The sequence below is a fragment of the Gymnoscopelus microlampas genome (genome assembly GCF_963454915.1).
Source record: "Gymnoscopelus microlampas genome assembly, chromosome: 17".
NCBI lineage: Eukaryota > Metazoa > Chordata > Actinopteri > Myctophiformes > Myctophidae > Gymnoscopelus > Gymnoscopelus microlampas.
Genome location: NC_139954.1, coordinates 45,063,390 through 45,085,775, shown reverse-complemented (window position 1 = coordinate 45,085,775; position 22,386 = coordinate 45,063,390). Strand labels below are relative to the sequence as shown.

Genomic DNA, 22,386 nt, shown 5'->3' with positions numbered 1-22,386 from the left:
TACTTTGAGAATGGTCCCAAAATAACATTGGCTTTTCAAAAAAAGCAGATCTACAAGCTCATAGTGCGGCTATAAGCTTGAAGATCAGCTATTTTTGAAAAAAATAAAAGTGAACATTTGTGCAAATCTTTGAATATACATGTTTTTTTAAAGCAAACATTTTAACTCAAATCTTTGCTTCTGGGGGGGTCCCTGCAACAGCATATTGAGATGGGGATCCGCGGCCAAATAAATATCTCTATCTATCTATCTATCTATCTATCTATCTATCTATCTATCTATCTGACCACTTTCACTTTCAGAAGGTTCCCAAAATAGTGAAAATAACACATCTCAGCTCACGTGTGATAGTTTGGCTATTTTCAGGACGCAAAACTCTTGTACAAAGAAAGAAATGTTGAAACATGGAGATACAAGGTCTCTGCCTGCCTGACGTATTCCTAGTATTATATTTTGTCCACGAGCTGCAAAGTAGTCAAACCGAATTCTAGGTTTGCGTGGTTTGGTGTGTGTGTGTGTGTGTATGTATATATATACATATATCGCCTGGGCTTCCGAATGCACCAGTCTCCTCCATAACCTGTCCCCCACAATGCAGCAGTGATTGTGTGTGTGTGTGTGTGTGTGGACCCTATTACTGACACGTCCCGGGGCAGCCTCCAGGAAAAAAACAATGTTCCAGAGCAAACATGCTTGTTCAGATGCTCGTAACCCAAGACGAGAGGGCTCACAAACGCACTCTGACAAGGACTGGCGCCCGCAACCATTTCCCCCCCATTTTAGATCTGGCATCACAAAAGGATGCCGCTTAAGCCATTCCGACCGGGAACACATCTGTGTGTCATTTTATAAAAAAAAATAGCAGATCTACAAGCTCATAGCGTGTACATCTACTATTTTTTGAAAAATGTGTGTAAATCTTTGAATGCATATAATTATATCTTGGAAACATTTCTAAGTCAAATCTTTGCTTCTGGGGGGCCCTGGAACAACACATTTTGAGATGGGGGTCCGTGGCCAAATGCATATAATTGTGGGGGTCCTTGACATGAAAACGTTTTTGAGCACCACTGATATAGCAACGACAGTTTTTTTTCCCCCCCAAAAAAACTGTTAGGATTTAGAAGACATTTGTCAAACGTTTGACAAAATGAACATTTGACAAAATGTTTGCTTTAAAACATACATATTCAAAGATTTGCACAAATTTCACGTTTTTTCAAAAATAGCAGACCTACAAGCTCGTAGTGCGGCACCGAGTGCCGCGCTACGAGCTTGTAGATCTACTATTTTTGAATAGCCCAAAGAAATCTTTAAAATGACACAGGTCTTAATGGGTTAACTGCTCCTGACGCTTTGCAAACCAAGTCAGAAAAGTCGGTTCCTCAAACAGTCAAAGACACTTTGAAAAGTCTGCAGGGCAAAGTGGTGAAAAGAAGAAAGTACTCCTTTTTACTTGAGTTAAAAGCAATAATCATCATAATGTGGAGATAACTCTGTTACAAAGTAAAAGTGAGTACCTAAAGACCAAAGTATAAAATAGGGCTTAGTAAGTATTTAAAAAAGGAATGGAAATACTCAAAAGCAAAGTACTTGAGTAAATGTACTTAGTTACTTTCTACCACTTGTCTGCAGGGTGGCCAGATTGCGTGACGTTTCTTTCGGGCGGCAGAAACCTCTTATCTCCATATTTAAACCTTGTATCTCCATATTTCAACAAAAGTAACACAAATAAGACGTTTTTTTTTAAGTGAAAGTGTTTAACCAATGAAACGTGTTTTTCCATTTCCTGAAAAGTAACAGTTTTGGAAGGTTTTCACCTGACAGTGATGTAGGCCTGACCTCTAATAGTCCAATAGTCAACTAATTAGTCGAGGGGTGTCTGAGTCGACTGCCAATCTCTTAGTCCAGGGGTCTTCAACAGGGGGTCCGGGACCCCTAGGGGGTCCGGGAGTTACTACAGGGGGTCCGCCAAATCTTTGTGTGATATGATTATTTTTTTACCTTAACCACTTGAACCCAAACATCCCTTTTCTGAGGAGAACTTTAGCCAAAAATAGCAGATCTACAAGCTCACATCGCCTCGCAGCGCGCGAGGCGTTGTGGGCTTGTAGAGCTGCTATTTTTGGCAAAGAGGTGTTTGGTGTAGAGGGAAAAAAGAGCAGACCAAGTAAACAAAAAAAGTTGAATCTGAAACACAATTTTATACAATATCGAGGGGGTCCCTGCTTCATCTCTCTCTCAGCTGGGGGGTCCCTGCCTCATCTCTCTCTCAGCTAGGGGTCCCTGCTTCATCTCTCTCTCAGCTAGGGGGTCCTTGGCCTGAAAACGTTGAAGACCCCTGTCTTAGTCGAATCATAAAAAAAATATAAAAAAAAAAATTTACTGAGAGATTGGCCTAATTTGTTATATTAATTAACTAATAGTTTGCCAAAAATAGGATATACATCATGATTTATTGGGAGAAACCAATAGTATATGTTAAATCAGACACTAAGCACCCCTACGGCCCAAATGGAATGTTCCTCTATCGCATAACATATTTTTTGCATGATTTGACTGAGAGATTGTCAGTGGAATCAGACTCTGATTCCACTGACAATCTCAGTCAAATCATGCAAAAAAAAATCTAAAATCTAAAATATATATTTTAAAAAAAAGATTGTATTATTATAATTTTTTTGGGTGTTGCATTAGTCGACTGCCAGTCGACTATTGGCAATTAGTCGCCAATCAGATTGGACTATACAAATCCTCAGTCGGGGACAGGCCTACAGTGATGACATGCTCCTCGTGAGGCGTGGGGGCGGGGGGGCCTGCGTTGGAAAGTTCTCTCGACCTGTTAACTCAGTGGTTCTCAAACCTTTTCATGTCAAGGACCCCCAAATTGACACTTATTAGCCCGCGGACCCCCGTTTCAAAAGATATGCCAGGGACCCCCATAAGAGAAGATTTTTTTTACGGCTCTAGCAGTGATTCTCAACCATTTTAATTTCAAGGACCCCCAGTTTGACATGCATTAGGGCTACGGACCCCCATTCAATGGCATTTCTATCACTTGGACCGCAATTTATATTGTAAAATCTATGTTAATTTAACTCTGAGAGTGTACAAATGGAACCAAATGGACCCGTTAGGGTCCATTTGGTTCCATTTGTACACTCTCAGAGTTCCAGACCCATAAGGGTCCATTTGGTGCCTAATCTATCATTTAGCTGGGGACCCCCTGGAACTCCCTCAAGGACCCCTGGGGGTCCCCGGACCCCACTTTGAGAACCAATGTGTTAACTAACACTCCTACTATCTAATAAAAACAAATACATTAAAAAAAACAGATTTACGCTTCGAAAATAACCTTTTTTTCCAGTTAGAATGATGTTATTTTTGCCAAAGCTATACACGTCACGACAACTCATCGCCGAAGCACAAACCAAGCTTGCGGCTACATCGGCCCCGCCCCCCATCCCCCCCCCCCCCCGCCACATGCACGGTGGTTGATAAAAAAAAAAGAAGGGGGAGAGAAAAAAAAAGATACACAGAATTCATTACAAGGTTTTGTAAAGCGATACAAAGAATTATGGCCGGGTCCAGCTCTTCATGCCAAATTAACCCCTTCAATCCGGGAAGACATCTCTGTCATTTTTTTTAAATTTCTTTGGCTATTAAAAAATAGCAGATCTACAAGCTCAACACGCGGCACCGCGAGTGCTGATCTACAAGCTCTGAGCTTGTAGATCAGCATTTAAAAAAAAAAAAAATCGTGAAAATGTGTGCAAATCTTTGAATATGTATATTTTGAAGGAACATTTGTAACTCAAATCTTTGCTTCTGGGGGGTCCCAGGAACAAAATATTTAACAAAATGTTAAAAAAAATATACATTCAAAGATTTGCAAAAAAAAATCCTGATTTTTCAAGAAACAGCAGATCTACAAGCTCACAGCGTGGCACTCGGTGACGCGCTATTTTTGATAGCCAAATAAAGCTAAAAATGACAGCGATGCGTTCCCGGTCTTAATGGGTTAAGAAAGACGATTTTCCCCCCCAAATAAAAAAGCAAAAAAAAAAGGTTATATGTGATTCCTGAACTCCTCAACACGACCAAAAGGAATTACCTCCCGGAGGCAACGAGGGAAGAAGTTATCTTTCCTGATGATTAAAACAGTCCAATAGAAATGGCTGCTGGTGTGTGTGTGTGTGTGTGTGTGTGTGTGTGTGTGAGTTGGCGTTAGAACGCATGAAATATTATTCACTTCGGCTTTGATGTTTTTAGCCTTTTTTTTCCCCCTTTCTCTCTCTTCTCTGGTCTCAATGTGGAGCCTCTTATCAGTGTAATTTCAACCACACTTGACAATGCTGACCTTGATGTCATGCTTTCTCAAAGACTTCCGCCAAGGCTGGCGATTTATTCCGTGTGACGGCGCCAAGCGCTGTTATACTGCACCGTTGGAGAGATGCAGAACGGGCCCAATATTAACCCGTTGAAACCGGGCGAACGAATCTGCGTCTTAAAAAAAAAAAAAAAAAAAATCTTTGGGGCTATTCAAAAATAGCAGATACACAAGCTCATAGCGCGGCACCGAGTGCCGCGCTATGAGCTTGTAGATCTGCTATTTATTTATTTTTTCATCGTGAAAGATTTGTGCAAATCTTTGAATATATATATATATTTTAAAGCGAACATTTGTAAAATATTTAGTTCCAGAAGCGAAGATTTGAGTTAGAAATTTTCGCTTCACTGAAAAATAAATAAATACATATATATATTAAAAGATTTGCACCGATTTTCACGATTTTTCAAAAAAACGCCAGCTCGTAGTACAATAATAGTACGTAATACAAACTCATGAGCTTGTATTATATTCTATTTTTGAATAGCCCAAAGAAATCTATACAATGACACACGGATGCGTTCCCCGGCTTTAATGGGTTAAGATGACAAGTATCACGCTAATTGTGTTTTCTCCCCTCTGAGGAAGACAGTCTGCGTTTGTCTCTTTTTTTTTTCTCCGTGCGTGCGCACGCACGCACGCACCCACCCCCTGCAAACCGTGGGCATCGCGCACGCACACACACACACAGCACAGCACGATACACACACATGCACACGCGCACGCCCACACGCATATACAGTACAGCACACACACAGAGGAATTTTGTATGAGGTTGCTTGATGTTTGGGTGATACTACAGGCAACATATCGTCACTGACTGTTTGGGTCGATATCTAACATTTTTTTCGCCGCCAACTGATGCCCTATTTTGTCGTATTACCACAGTGTCACAACAAAAGTGCAGAAAAATAGCAGATCTACAGCACAAGCTTGTAGATCTGCATTTTTTTTGTTGCCAAAGAACAAGTGAAAGTGGTTGAAGTCTGTCTTTGGGTTTTACAAATATTTAACATACATTAACCACTTTAACTATTTTAGACCTAGGCTATTTGAAAATAGCCGATCTACAAGTTCACAACGTTGTGAGCTTGTAGATCTGCTATATTCAAACATTTTAGTACTTTTACTTTTGGTACTTTAAGTACATTTTGATACCAATACCTTTGTACTTTTACTCAAGTCAATTTTGAATTCCGGACTTTTACTTGTAAATGAGTATTTCTATATTACAGTATTGATACCTTTACTTAAGTAAAATACCCGAGTACTTTTTCCACCACTGGTGACTAAATAATAACTACATTGGATTCGTTGGAACACACGTTCTATTTTTTCCTCCTCCATGTTCCTGAAAAGTAACAGTTTTGGACTTAAAAGGTTTCCCTGTCATGTGACAATATGATATCTGTTGATGCTTATTATTACGGTGACCTCAGATATCACCGTGCTGTGATGTGTTTACAAATGATATCAGGATTTACTCTGAAGCGTCGCTATATGTTAACCCATTCAAATCCGGGAACGCAGACTGTGTCATTTTAGATATTTGTTTTGGCCATTATTTTATATACTTTGGGCTATTAAAAAAAAAAGCAGATATACAAGCTCATAGCGCGGCACTCGGAGCTTTTAGATCTTTTTGAAAAGTTGTGAAAATGTGTGCAAATCTTTGAATGTATATATATATATTTTAAAGCAAACATGTTGTAACTCAAATCTTTGCTTCTGGGGGATTCTACAAATATCTTCAAAATTTTTGTTGCTATAATATCAGTGGTTCTCAAACTTTTTTCATGTCAAGGACCACCAAAATGATATGTATCCCCCCCCCCCCCCCATCTCAAAATATTGTGTTCCAGGGGACCCCCCTGAAGCAAAGATTTGCGTTACAAATGTTCGCTTTAAAAATATATATATATATTCAAAGATATGCACACATTTTTCCACGATTTCCCCCCAAAAATAGCAGATCTACAAGCTCATAGCGCGGCACTGGACTCGGTGCGCGCTATGAGCTTGTCGATCTGCTAAGTGACACGGACGCGTTCCCGGTCGTAATGGATTAATGTGTGGTCGTGATTACGTTGCATCACCGGCAGTATTTTTATTTCTCATTTCTATTACAGATCACAACCAACACGGGAACCGGGTATCTCCTGCAGGCTGACAGCTACCCCACAATTTGCAAATGGCACGACGCTATTAAAAAGACAGTGGACTCCTTGGTAAGCACCAAGGCCCTCTTTATTACATTATGTGCGTATTGTATGCTGTATGCTGAGTCAGGCCTGGCGGTTTTTATTTGTAAAGCACATTTCAACAACAAGGCAATTCAATGTGCTTTACACCATTGGTTCTCAAAGTGGGGTCCGGGGACCCCCAGGGGTCCTTGAGGGAGTTCCAGGGGGTCCCCAGCTAAATGACCCTAAATAAACCCTTATGGGTCTGTGACTCAGAGAGTGTACAAATAGAACCAAATGGACCCTAACGGGTCCATTTGGTTCCATTTGTACACTCTCAGAGTTACATTAACAATGATTTTATAATATAAATTGGGGTCCCAGAGATAGAAATGCCTTTAAATGGGGTTCCATAGCCTAATGCATGTCAAATTGGGGGGGTCCTTGAAATTAAAGTGGTTCAGAATCACTGATAGAGACGTAAAAATCTTCTCATAAGGGGGTCCCTGGCATATCTTTTCAAATGAGGGGTCATTTCGGTGGACTATACCCCTTATTTTACACTTTGGCTATTCAAAAATAGCAGATATACAAGCTCGTAGCGGAGCTTGTATATCTGCTATTTTTGAATAACCCAAAGAAATCTCAAATGGCACGGGATGCGTTCCTCCGGATCAAATGGGTTAAAAAATAAAGAAACAAATCTGAGTACTTCATCCACCCACTGCTTAGCGACGTTACGATGAGTAAGTTGACAACACGTCGTAAACACTGCCATTAAACGGGAAGCAGCGGACGTGAATCACTCGTTTCATTGTAACGAAAACCAGATTTTTAAAGGTAAATTCCATAACTCTTACCGCGGCGGTAGTAGTCACAGCGGTGGTTCATAATTATTGAATATATGAATCACTGACCACACCGCTTCGGCTCAGATAACTCCATGTGGTTGGAGATGGGTGAGTAGCAACGCCCTAGCTATTAGTTATGCAATCGGCAGCCTAGCTCGGTGTGAAAGTGTTCCTCTTCCTTGTGCATACATACAGTACATATGCAGTGGTGGAACGTAACTCAATACCTTTACTCAAGTACTGTATTTACTTTACTGGAGCATTTCCAGTTTTCTGTACTTTCACTTCTACTCCATTACATCTCAGAGGCATTGTACTTTTACTCCATTACAATTACTTACAAAAACTTCGGTTACTAGTTTATTTGTAGATTTTGGTGTGTATAACCAAACATACCTTACCCACTTCAGCCCTACACACATTTTTGGCCATTTGAAAATAGCCGATCTACAAGCTCACAATGTGTCGCGATGCGACGCATTGTGAGCTTGTAGATCGGCTATTTTCAAAATATTTTTTTACACATTTTGAACTTGTGCAATGGGAAAGTCTGCACAAACAGAGTACTGTCTACTTTTGTTACCAATACTTTTTGTACTTTTACTCAAGTAAATTTTGAACTGTCACTTCCTATATAGACCCAATAGGCTCTATGCACAGCAGCCATATCGGAAAGACACTGGGCTTCTTTTTAATTACTTCCTTCACAGGTTTTACCAATGATACTAATGAATGAAGGCACAGTGGTTCTCAAACCTTTTAATGTCAATGACCCCCATATCTCTGAGAGTGTACAAATGTAACCAACTGGACCCGTAATTGTACACTCTCAGAGTTCCACACCTTTTAAGGTGCCATTTATATAACCCCCTCAAGGAACCATGAGGGTCCCCGGACCACACTTTGAGACCCACTGGTGTAGCAGAGTGTTTCCAGTGAGCCAACATGCCACAATATCAGCACCCTGACTCTGTTTGACCAGAGTGGAACAGAGCCTTCATTAGTATCATTGGTAACACCTGTGAAGGAAGTATTCACCTGTTTCCTAGGCTGTGTGTGTTTCACTTGCTGTTGTTTTCACTTGGATATCATTGGTCATCTGACCAGTTTCATTGGATTTCATTGGATCAAATCGACAGGAAGTGAAACACACACAGCCTAGGAAACAGGTGAATAAGAAGAGGCCCAATTTCTCTGCAAAAGCGGCTGCTGTGCATAGAGCCTATATTTCAAAGGGTGGATGCTGTGCCCTTGGTTGTATAACCTTTTGCTTCTCTCCTTCCTTGTTCCATACATACCGTACCGTTGCAGTCGAAGCTGGACGGCGGCGGAGCCTTCCCTCTCAGGAGGTCCAACAGCACAGAGAACGTGGCGCCGAGGCATGGCAGCCTGCCAGGCTATGGAGCGGCGTTCGCCGCCTTCTCCTCCTCCTCCCTCCCCTCCCCCGGCACCAAACAGAAGCAGCAGCAGAACCCCAGCAACCGGCGCTCCATCAGTAAGACAGTCCATCCGTCCACATTCCCACACCTACCTCCTTTTTTTTTTTACACCTGGAACGAATCTTTTTTCATTTATTGTTAACACATTGACCGCCAGAGGTTAATCTCATAATGTACTCACCAGTGCCAACGTTTTATTGTTGTTTTTTGTTTTTTTCACGTCGCCATAGACCTTGTTAAAATCCGTAAGATTGAGCTGTGCACTGTTTGTTTACATCGCGGACATCTGCCTGGTTCGAGCAGTGAAGACCACGTGTCAAACGGTGCCTCCATGTAGTATTTAGAACGGTTTATGTTAAACAGTGATCACCTAGGAGAAAAAACTACAGGGAGAAAATGGGGTTTCAGTTGCGTCATTACAACGAGGGCCGACGGGATCGGCAAAACCGGATCCCGAGTAATTCTGTTTCCGGTGGTGTTACAATGAAATGGTCCGTGTCGAAAATTGAAAAACGTTTTTTTTTTTTTGAAAAAAAGGAAAAAGCACCACAGCGTGTAGGCTACGGGATCGGCGCTTTACGGTTGGATTTATCGGCCCGTAGGCTACGGGCCCGGCGGTCAGAGTGTTAACTAGGCGCACAATATGACCAAAGATGTGATCTAAATGGTTAAAAACACAATGTCGTTAAGAGTTAAATTAACATTGCCGCGTGTACCTGGATTCCATTGTGTCGCCTTGTTCCAGCACATGCCAGTTGTGTGACTTAGGACCAGAGGTCCTTGAGGGAGTTCCAGGGGGTCCCCAGCTAAATGATGGATAGTTAGGAACCAAATGGACCCTTATGGGTCTGTAACTCTGAGAGTGTACAAATGGTCCATTTGGTTCCATTTGTACACTCTCAGAGTTAAATGAACATTGATTTTACAATATGAATTGGGGTCTCAGAGATGGCAATGCCATAAAATAGGGGTCCGTAGCCTAATACATGCCAAAACTGGGGGTCCTTCAATTAAAATGGTTGAGAATTGACTGCTATAGAGCTGTAAAAATCATCTCTTATGGGGGGGTCCGTGGCATATCTTTTCAAATGGGGGTCCGCGGGCTAATAAGTGTCAATGTGGGGGTCCTTGACATGAAAAAGTTTGAGAACCACTGACTTAGAACATGCAATGTCTGTACCACACAATGAGCATTACGCGCGCTCGTCTCCCGTTGAGGCGATTCGGTGTGACAGGTTTCCTTTTGGTGATTTTTCGTGGCATTTTATTATATATTTCTTTTACAAACACACGGCCCAGGAATCTCGTGGTGACTGTTGATTTCAATTATGAATTTGTGCAGACGAACCATGACACGAGAACATGCTAATTAGCATTATGTCAGCATATGTCAAGCAGCAATTATGGTAATCCCCGTCAATGGTTCAAATCAATCTTGTCACCTTTTGGCGCTTTGCAACGAGGAATATTATTGATGTAGGATGATCATATTAAAATCCTAATTAGGGACGAGGGACATGGAGTCCGATCTCCGGTCTCTTATTGTCATCTTCAGCCTCTCTTGCCTTTGAGTCTGGAGATATTTCCCCTAAGCAAGACCATGAGCAGGGCACCATCATGTCATCCTAGTCTAATCTCTTTCTAGTTACGTGTGGAGAACATAGCATCACAGTGGTGCCACATGGGAAATGTTGAATTATCGTACCGGAGGCTTTAAATGATCGTATTTGAAAGAAAACCAGTGGCGTGCACAGACATTTTGAGGGGCAGGTGCTCAAGTAAATTATACTTTTTTTTGTTGACTTGGTCTGCTCTTTTTGTCCCACTACACCTATACCTCTTAGCCAAAAATAGCAGATCTACAAGCCCACAACGCCTCGCGCTGCGAGGCGTTGTGGGCTTGTAGATCTGCTATTTTTGGCTAAAGTTCTCCTCAGAAAAGGGATGCTAGGTTTCGAGTGGTTATGGTAAAAAGAAAAATCATAATCACATAAAGATTTGGCGGACCCCCTGTAGTAACTCTGAGGACGCCCTAGGGGTCCCGGACCCCCTGTTGTAAACTGGAAAAAAAATTACTTTTTCTCCCCTTTTCAAAAGGGCACTTCTGGTCAAGAGGGCAAAGGGCAGGTGTTCTAGCACCACCTAGAGTCTATCTGTGCACGTCCCTGATTATCGTACCGGAGGCTTTAAATGATCGTATTTGAAAGAAAACTATTGTACACACCCCCAAAAAAAGTGAAATCACCCGTGTAAATATTTAATTTCACAAGAAAAAAAATCGCATTTAGTGCAAGAAACAACCTGGTTTGAGACTCCTACGTGATTAAAACACATTAGGCCGCGTGGAAGCAGGCAACTTTTCCTGTACCTTAGACAAATAAAAGCCTGAAACTGGACTGGAAAGACACGACCGCTCCGAAGTACAGATCTAGGGTCAGATTTACTGATTTCCATACCTTATTTTGAAAAGTCCGAATCATCAGCCAGGGAATTTTGTAAATTCACTCACTTTTTTTGTGATATGGCAAAGTTATCGTACATTTGGGCATTTTGGGAATTATTGATCGCACATCGTACAGAGGGTAAAATGATCGTACAAATACGATCATTATCGTACATCTGGCAACACTGATAGCATCAGGGACGTGCACAGATAGACTCTAGGTGGTGCTAGAGCACCTGCCCTTTGCCCTCTTGACCAGAAGTTATTCCCCTTTTGAAAAAAAGGGGAAAAAAGTTTTTTTTCTTCTTCAGTTTACAGCAGGGGTCTTCAAAAGGGGGTCCTCAGAGTTACTACAGGGGGTCCGCCAAATCTTTATGTGATATGATTTTTCTTTTTACCATAACCACTCGAAACCTAGCATCCCTTTTCTGAGGAGAACTTTAGCCAAAAATAGCAGATCTACAAGCGCACAACGCCTCGCGCTGCGAGGCGTTGTGCGCTTGTAGATCAGCTATTTTTGGCAAAGAGGTATAGGTGTAGAGGGAAAAAGGAGCAGACCAAGTAAACAAAAAAAAGTATGATTTACTTGAGCACCTGCCCCTCAAAATGTTTGTGCACGCCACTGGATAGCATGCTAGATGTATTTCAAACAACAAAATTCAGCTCATCGCGAATGACATAAATGTCAACAAAACATCAGCATTATTGTATGCGTTTAAATTCCGACAGGCTTTAGAATAACGCTCATTATATACCTGATAATAACCTAATTCTACTGGAAACCGCCCCCCCCCTCCCCTTTTAGAGCAAATAGAGAAGCTGTTTCTTGGATTGCGACGCTACAGTTATAGACAAAATAGGTCATCCTCATTCATCGGGGAGGAGCAATGTTCATTTTTATTAAAATGACAAGCAAAGGGCTGGTCTTTTGAAAAAAAAAAAAAAACAGCCGGGAATTCCCAAAGACACAGAAAAGTTCAATTGGAATGAATAATAGAAAAAGACAGCCATGGGAGAGGTGCCTGGAAGGGAGCCTAATGAATAAATAAGAGTGGGAATCGTGTAACGAAGGGGGGGGAAACTTTAGCATCAGGTAGTACCGTGGCAATGCCAGATGCTGTTTGGGAGGGGGGGGGGGGGGGGGGGGGCTTAAAGGGGAATACCACTCATTTCCAACATTGAACTATGTCATTGATACACCTTAGAGCTGTTGTGTGGAAATAAGAATAAATAGTCCAGGGGCCAACACTGATATTTTCACAAATTGGTACCACCTAAGGTGACCGTAAAGTTTTTGTATTTTTGTCTTCCTACATGTCTCTAGTTTATATTTTGGTATGATAACCCTTCCAATCTTGTAGCTTAATGGCAGTTAGCACTACCTACCGGCTAATGTATCCAGTAGGAGACACAAAGTAGAATCTTTGTGTCTCCTACCGGAAATACTCCCGGGCACCAAATTATTGCGACAAAAAACAAAATATATCCATGTATTCAAGGCTTCATGGGGTAAAAGTCCCCCCTCCTCCTGTGTTGCCTAGAACTGGAGAATTGATTGGTGGGGTCATGTGATCAGTGACATACGGACGGTCTCCGCCCTCTAGGCTGCTGCTCTATTGAAAGGATTCATTGAATTTAAGGGTTAAGGATGATTTTTAAATGCAATATGTAGACTATCTGCTGTGAAATCAATAAATACTGGTATTTACAATCTGATCCATATGCTCAGCCCTGCACCAATCAAAGTTACCGGATTGTTTTAAAGATGGGGAAGGGGAGTTGAGAATTCAGCATCTCAACAAAAGACACTGGTGTCTACCAGTGTTGATTTCCTCGACTAAAACTATGACGAAAAATGTTCGTCGACTTCCTTTTTTACACTGACGAAAACGAAATAAAAACGAAACAGGAACTAAGCTATGACGACTAAAACTAAGACTAGATATATTGACAATTTCGTCAACAAATAAAAACTAGACTAAAATGTTTGTCAGGGATCTAGTGGAGAAGACATCCAGTAGAAGTAAAAGACAAGTCCTTTTATGTTTGGTTGCGCTCGGGGTGTTGTGCTCTGAAAATAGCAGATCTACAAGCTCACAACGCGTCGCGCTGCGACGCGTTGTGAGCTTGTAGATCGGCTATTTTCAGCATGCCAAACAAGTGTCAAATCAGCCATTACGACGCCATCAAGGCACCGCCAAAACACATCTTAGTCGACTAAATCAACTGTAGATTTAGTCGACTATAATCTTAGGATATTTAGTTGACTAAAACTAGGCAAAAACTAAAACATTTCAGATGACTAAAATATGACTAGAACTAAATGGAATTGTATTCAAAACAGTATGACTAAAACTAAATCAAAATGTGCTGTCAAAATCAACACTGGTGTCTACATGACAAGAAAGAGACACTGGTGTCTACATGACAAGAAAAAGACACTGGTGTCTACATGACAAGAAAGAGACACTAGTGTCTACATGACTAGAAAGAGACACTGGTGTCTACATGACAAGAAAGAGACACTAGTGTCTACATGACAAGAAAGAGACACTGGTGTCTACATGACAAGAAAGAGACACTGGTGTCTACATGACAAGAAAGAGACACTGGTGTCTACATGACAAGAAAGAGACACTGGTGTCTACATGACAAGAAAGAGACACTGGTGTCTACATGACAAGAAAGAGACACTGGTGTCTACATGACAAGAAAGAGACACTGGTGTCTACATGACAATAAAGAGACACTGGTGTCTACATGACAATAAAGAGACACTGGTGTCTACATGACAATAAAGAGACACTGGTGTCTACATATTGACAAGAAAGAGACACTGGTGTCTACATATTGACAAGAAAGAGACACTGGTGTCTACATGACAAGAAAGAGACACTGGTGTCTACATGACAAGAAAGAGACACTGGTGTCTACATGACAAGAAAGAGACACTGGTGTCTACATGACTAGAAAGAGACACTGGTGTCTACATGACAAGAAAGAGACACTGGTGTCTACATGACAAGAAAGAGACACTGGTGTCTACATGACAAGAAAGAGACACTGGTGTCTACATGACAAGAAAGAGACACTGGTGTCTACATGACAAGAAAGAGACACTGGTGTCTTCTACATGACAAGAAAGAGACACTGGTGTCTACATGACAAGAAAGAGACACTGGTGTCTACATGACAAGAAAGAGACACTGGTGTCTACATGACAAGAAAGAGACACTGGTGTCTACATGACTAGAAAGAGACACTGGTGTCTACATGACAAGAAAGAGACACTGGTGTCTACATGACAAGAAAGAGACACTGGTGTCTTCTACATGACAAGAAAGAGACACTGGTGTCTTCTACATGACAAGAAAGAGACACTGGTGTCTACATGACAAGAAAGAGACACTGGTGTCTACATGACAAGAAAGAGACACTGGTGTCTACATGACAAGAAAGAGACACTGGTGTCTACATGACTAGAAAGAGACACTGGTGTCTACATGACAAGAAAGAGACACTGGTGTCTACATGACAAGAAAGAGACACTGGTGTCTACATGACAAGAAAGAGACACTGGTGTCTACATGACAAGAAAGAGACACTGGTGTCTACATGACAAGAAAGAGACACTGGTGTCTACATGACAAGAAAGAGACACTGGTGTCTACATGACAAGAAAGAGACACTGGTGTCTACATGACAAGAAAGAGACACTGGTGTCTACATGACAAGAAAGAGACACTGGTGTCTACATGACTAGAAAGAGACACTGGTGTCTACATGACAAGAAAGAGACACTGGTGTCTACATGACAAGAAAGAGACACTGGTGTCTACATGACAAGAAAGAGACACTGGTGTCTACATGACAAGAAAGAGACACTGGTGTCTACATGACAAGAAAGAGACACTGGTGTCTACATGACAAGAAAGAGACACTGGTGTCTACATGACAAGAAAGAGACACTGGTGTCTACATGACAAGAAAGAGACACTGGTGTCTACATGACAAGAAAGAGACACTGGTGTCTACATGACAAGAAAGAGACACTGGTGTCTTCTACATGACAAGAAAGAGACACTGGTGTCTACATGACAAGAAAGAGACACTGGTGTCTTCTACATGACAAGAAAGAGACACTGGTGGCTACATGACAAGAAAGAGACACTGGTGTCTACAGTACATGACTAGAAAGAGACACTGGTGTCTACATGACAAGAAAGAGACACTGGTGTCTTCTACATGACAAGAAAGAGACACTGGTGTCTACATGACAAGAAAGAGACACTGGTGTCTACAGTACATGACAAGAAAGAGACACTGGTGTCTACACGACAAGAAGGAGACAGGAGAAAGTGTGGTACAGTCAGCTGGGGTATTAAGGCCACTGTGGCCTCGGGGCAGGCCATTTTCTTTGAGTGGCACGAGGCCAAACTGAGGGGCAACAACAGCCATGGCCTTTGTTAGCCTCCCTGAAACTCCTGCCCTGGTACCTGCCATATATAACAGCATCAACAATGGTGTCTAGTCACAAGGAGAACCCCAAGGCGTATAGGGAACTCTTGTCAAATATCAATCATGTTCTTTTCTAAACTGGAATCATGTTGAGCTGGACCCCCCCACACTCAACGGCAACCCCCCAGCCTCCATATTCTGGGGGGCAGTGGTGGAAAAAAGTACTCAAATGTTTTTACTTAAGTAAAAGTATCAACACTGCAGTGTAGAAGTACTCTGTTACAAGTAAAAAGTCCGGAATTGAAAATGTACTTGAGTAAAAGTACATAAGTATTGGTATCAAAATGTAGTTAAAGTACCAAAAGTAAAAGTACTAAAATGTTTGAAAATAGCCGATCTACAAGCTCATAACGCGTCGCGATGTCAAATAGCCTAGGTTTAAAATAGGGCTAAAGTGGTTAATGTATGTGTTTCTATCGTAATTATCTCCAAAGTAACTTGTAACTAAAGTTTTCAACTAATTGTAGGGGAGTAAAAGTCCACATATTCCAAATATTGTATGTAGTGGAGTAGGAGTAAAAGTATAATACTCCAGTAAAGTAAAAGTGCCTCAAAATAAGTACAGCTACTTGAGTAAGTGTACGTAGTTACTTTACACCACTGCTGGGGGGTAACATTAGCCAAACATCGGCTATTTTTTGCCAAAGAGAATTTGGTGCGGACGGGGGGAAAAAACAGAGCCGACATGGGTCCAGTTTACTAAGTGTAGACTTATAGTGTTCAAGTGCCTATCAGGTAAACATAAACTAAATGAAGCGCTCTCTAGCCTTGTACTTTGAGCACTCACACATTGCAGTGAGCGTTGTGCTGCTTCTGTATTTTGTTGCCTTTTGCTGCCACTATGTCTACAGCAACCCCCCAAAAAAGACTCCACAGAGAATTTTGACCTGGATCTTCATCAGGGGCGCAGCCATGGGTGGGCCTGGGTGGGCCGTGGCCCACCTCACATAGAGAGCTGGCCCACCCAATCGATTTTGCAAAAACATTTTTTGGGGGAATTTGTTTTATAATTAAAGGTAGGGTAAGTGATTTGCAATTATTAAAATAATTGCAAAATAGCTCTATATTGTGATAGTACTCATTGCTATAGAGTGTTTGTTCAGTAAAAGGAGTCTCCTTGTCTCTCCCGCTCTTTATAAAACAGAAAATGCATTTTCGTTTCAGTTTCATTTCCAATTTTATCCAATCAGGATAGAGAACTCAATCAGGATATAGATTAAACAAGTGAAATTGGAAGTGATGACACTAAGAAATGAGCAGACAAAATTGGAACTGGAACACTATAAAAATGAAGCTTAAAAATGGGTACTTTCTCCTGATTGGCTGAGATTTTGACACCTACCGGAAAATGTATTTTCTGTTTATTAAAGAGCTGGAGAGACAGAGAGACATCTGTTACTGAACAAACACTCTATACCAATGATTACTATCAGAATATAGCGTTTTAACCTTTTAACAAAATACTTTTTGTTTTAACCCAAAAATATCACTTATACCTTACCTTTAATTTTTTGATAAAAAATCGGTAAAATCAGGCAAAAATAAGAATTAAATAACATAACCCAACCCTAACCCTAACCCTAAAACCGAAATAAAGTAACAAAAAAACGCCCAAAAACGTCCAATATCCGCGCAATAACCACACATTTTCGCGCGTGCGCACGGGTCGGGGACACAGCGCGCGTGCATGCGTGCCCACCCGCTCCTGCTCAGGCCCAGACCATACTAGCGTTCTGGCTGTGCCACTGATCTTCAGTTTAACCCTTTAAGACCGGGAACTTATCCGTGTCATTTTAAGATTTCTTTTGGCTATTCAAAAATAGCAGATATACAAGCTCATAGCGGGGAAAAAAACATCTTTAAATATAATGTTTTAAAGCGAACATTTTTAACTCTGTTACAACGTCTGGGTGGTCCCTGGAACAAAATATTTGTATATGGCGGTGCCACGGGCCAAACGCATATCATTTTGGGTGGTGCTTGACATGAAAAAGTTTGCACTGATATTATAGCAACATACATTTTTTTTCAAAACAACTGATTGAATGGTTAGGGTCCATTTGGTTCCATTTGTTACACTCTCAGAGTTAAATTAACATTGATTTTATAATATAAATTGGGGTCCCAGAGATATACATGCCATTAAATGTGGGTCCGTAGCCCTAATGCATGTTAAACTGGGGGTCCTTGAAATTGAAATGGTTGAGAATCACTGCTAGAGAGCCGTAAAAATCGTCTCTTATTGGGGGTCCCTGGCATAACTTTTCAAATGGGGGTCCCTGGGCTAATGTGTGTCAATTTTGGGGTCCTTGACGCAAAAAAAGGTTGAAAACCACTGGCTTTAACCACTCAAGTCATGCTGTTTTTTTGTTGTGTTCTTCTCCATTGCTTGTGCTGTCGGCAGATATGTTCACAAGCGGCAAGCTGAAACACAGCCAATCAGACAGCAGCGCGGACAAGAACGGGGTGAAGAACAGGCTAAAGAAGTTCATCATCCGACGACCGTCCATGAAGACCCTCCAGGAGAAGGGCATCATCCAAGGTTTGTGACTTTAACCTGTTCAGAAAAAAATCAGCTGAAAAAAACCTTTTGAAAACAGGGGTCCTCAACAGGGGGTCCGCAGAGATACTGACGGGGGGGACGGGGGGGACGGGGGGGGGGGGGGGGCAAAACTATATGTGATAAAGCATTGGTTCTCAAAGTGGGTTCCGGGGACCCCCAGGGGTCCTTGAGGGAGTTCCAGGGGGTCCCCAGCTAAATGATAGATTAGGCACCAAATAGACCCTTATGGGTCTGTAACTCTGAGAGTGTACAAATGGAACCAAATGGACCCTAACGGGTCCATTTGGTTCCATTTGTACACTCTCAGAGTTACATTAACATTGATTTTACAATATAAACTGCGGTCCAAGTGATAGAAATGCCATTAAATGGGGGTCCGTAGCCCTAATGCATGTCAAACTGGGGGTCCTTGAAATTAAAATGGTTGAGAATCACTGCTAGAGCCGTAAAAAATCTTCTCTTATGGGGGTCCCTGGCATATCTTTTGAAATGGGGGTCCGTGGGCTAATAAGTGTCAATTTGGGGGTCCTTGACATGAAAAAGTTTGAGAACCACTGTGATAAAGATTATTTTTCGTATTTTTACATTAACCACTTGAACCCTCACATCCCTCTTCTGGGGGGAAACATTAGCCGAAAACTAGCCAATCTACAAGCTCACAACGCGCCCGGCTATTTTCGGCGAAGAGGTTTGGTGTACAGGGGAAAAAAAGAGCACCCCAAGTACCGAGCCAAAGGGCAAGTTTACAAAGTATTGAGGGTTTAAGTGGTTAAATGTCTGAAACACACATTTAACATGAATGTAGTGGTGGGGGTCCCTGCTGCATCTTTAACTCAGCTAAGGGGGTCCTTGGCCTGAAAAACTTTGAAGACCCCTGCTTTTTTGCATGAGGCACGAGCTTGGCTCTGGGCTCTCCCTAGGCTGGCAGAGGGAGTCTAGCGCCCGGGATTACTTAGACAATTGGCACTGGGTGAAAAAAATGGGGTTGCAAAAATAATAGGTAAAAAAAAGAAGACCCCTGCTTTAAATTATACTGTAACGACCAAGTGTTAATAAGACTAGAATAAGACTTTCTAATTATTTAGGGTCATCGTCGATCGTACAGGTTTTTATGTGATATTACAGTATGTGTTTTTTGCTGTGTAATTATTACCTTAATTATTACCACACTGTGTCTACAGGTACTGTACCATAGCCTTTTTCTTAGAGACTCGGTTTCTCTCATATAATGGATTAATACCGTGAAATTACTACTACAGCGATTTAAAAATCATCTCTCCTCCCCACTTATTAAGAGTCTAAAGAACAACGGTAGATAGATAAACGAACCCAATGAATTTGCACTCTGAACAAACCGTACGCCAATCCAGGCTATAGCGAGCGAGGCGCACACACAGAGAGAGAGAGAGAAGAGAGAGAGCCATATTCCTCAAAGGGGTAACTAATTTATTGAGCTCACGGTTGAAGGAAAATACACCATTAAAGGGCATATTTAAGCACATTTGCAATCCTTAGAAGAAGGTAACGGTATTTGGAATTTCCCCACAGCTTCAAGGAGACCCTTTAATGTTGTGTCCACGGGACAAACGCGAGATCAAAGCGAGGAGGGAGGACGTTATTGACGGAATAAATGAAATACTTGTGGATTAAGGAATGGGGCAGGTGGCCCCCAGACTGTCCTTTTTGGCAGAGCTAGTGGGCAAGCCACTTCAGAGAGTGGCTTCCTCAAAATCGCACCATCCCCCCCCCCCCCCCCCCCCTCTCTGCTCCCTCTCCTATCATTCTTCAGAATGCAAATTAAATCCATGCGACGAGAGGGTTATTTGAATTCCTTTAGGAGGGGTAATTTTGCTCCATTTCTCTGCCCCCACCCCCCTCCCTCCCTCCCTCCCCCCACCCCCTCAACTCTTCCAAGCCCCCCTCCCCCCCCACACTCACTCCCTCCCTCCCCTTCCCCTTGCTTATCTTAGCCGAGCGCTGGTTGTTGGGAAAAAAAGTGTTATTTTGTAATGCAAAGGTGCCTCGCTCGGAGTCATTTATGTATTTGGTGCACCCTCCCCTCGCTCGCTCGCTCGCTTGTGTATAAACAAGAGAGGGTGATCGTTTGATGTTCCACAGGCTAGGGAGAGGGAGAGAGAGAGAGAGAGAGAGGGGCGAGCGATACTGATACTGGAATGCGTGCAGAGGAGAGAGAGAGAGGGGAGAGAGAGCACCTCATCATCGGGGAGTGTGAAATTTGGGCCTGTGTTCCATATGTGCTTGGCTTTAACCCTTTCACTCCGGGAACGCGTCTGTGTCATTTTGTTTTAAAAAAAAATAGCAGATCTACAAGCTCGTATAGCCTAGGGCGCGGACCCCCATCTCACCCCACATCTGTTCCAGGGTTACCCACCCAGAAGCACAGATTTAGGAGTTAAAAATGTTCGCTTTAAAGCAGGGGGTCTTCAACAGGGGCGTCCGGGACCCCTAGGGGGGTCCTCAGAGTTGCTACAGGGGGTCCACCAAATCTCTGTGTGATATGATCATTGTTTTTTTACCTTAACCACTTGAGCCCTAGCATCCCTATTCTAAGGACGACTTTAGCCGAAAATAGCAGATCTACAAGCTCACAAAGCCTCGCGCTGCGAGGCGTTGTGAGCTTGTAGATCTGCTATTTTCTGCAAAGAGGGGAAAAAAGAGCAGACCAAGTACAGAGTGAAAGTTTACTAAGTATTGACGGTTTAAGTGGTTATAAATGTCTGAAAATACACATTAACATGAATCCAACGTCTATGAAAAGCTTTAATCTGCAACACAATTTTATGTAATATATATAGTGGGGGGTCCCTGCTTCATCTCTCTCTCAGTTAGGGGGTCCTTGGCCTGAAAACATTGAAGACCCCTGCTTTAAATCATATATATATATATATATATTTTCAAAGATTTGCACACATTTTCCACACATTTTTTTTTTATATAGCAGATATACAAGCTCATATGAGCTTGTGTATATCTGCTATTTTAGAATAGCCAAATAATCTTAAATTGACACAGATGCGTTTCCCGGTCTTAAAGGGTTAACCCGTAGGTTTTGCTGAGGCCACGGTCGCTCCTCTCTCGGCTGTTTTCGGTGGCTTGATGAAGCCAGTAGCCTCTCAGAGGCCTTGTTGGGATTTATTGCCTGTTGGGACGAGTTCAGAGAGGGCTTGTTCAACCAGATTAGACGGGACCAACTTTTTGAAAAAATGAAGCAATGGAAACTGGTGGAACGTGAAGGCACGCTGCCTCTGATAGGGGCGTTTTATCAACCACATGAACCCTATAGTGTCCCTATTCTGGCCTACGGGGCAGTGGTGTAAAGTAACTATAAGTACATTTACTCAAGTATTGTACTTAAGTACACTTTTGAGGTAATTTTACTTTACCGGAGTATTTCCAATTGTCTATACTTTTACTTCTACTCCACTACATCTCAGAGGCAAATATTGTACTTTTACTCCACTACAATTATTTGAAAACTTTTGTTACTAGTTACTTTGCAGATATAAATGAATACATTATAAAACATACATTAACCACTTTAGCCCTATTTTATACCTCGAGGCTATTTGAAAATAGCAAATCTACAAGCTCACAATGCATCGCATCGCGACTCGTTGTGAGCTTGTAGATCTGCTATTTTCAAACATTTTAGTACTTTTACTTTTGGTACTTTAAGTACATTTTGATAACAATACTTATGTACTTTTATTCAAGTAAATTTAGAATTCCAGACTTTTACTTGTAACAGAGTACTTCTTCAACATTGCAGTATTGATACTTTTAATTAAGTAAAACATTTAAGTACTTTTCCACCACTGCTAGGGGGGCGAACATTCGGCTAATATAAGCTCACACGATGCATCGAAACTGTAGATCTGCTGTTTTTGTGATGTAGAGGGGGGAAAAAAGCAGGGGGCCTAGTATAGAGCCCTGGGGGGACTCCAGTCAACAAAGCGTAAAGGGTTTAAGTGATTCAGT

The 22,386-nt window shown here is 41.9% G+C and overlaps 1 protein-coding gene across 1 annotated transcript in view; it reads left to right on the top strand.

Moving 5' to 3' along the window:
• arhgap15 (Rho GTPase activating protein 15) overlaps nt 1-22,386 on the top strand; it is a 130,522-nt gene that overhangs the window by 46,428 nt on the left and 61,708 nt on the right. The window contains exons 6-8 of the mRNA XM_084085259.1: nt 6,520-6,618; nt 8,736-8,919; nt 18,229-18,366. Of these exons, the coding sequence (XP_083941385.1) occupies nt 6,520-6,618; nt 8,736-8,919; nt 18,229-18,366 (421 nt within the window). The remainder of the gene's footprint in view (nt 1-6,519; nt 6,619-8,735; nt 8,920-18,228; nt 18,367-22,386) is intronic.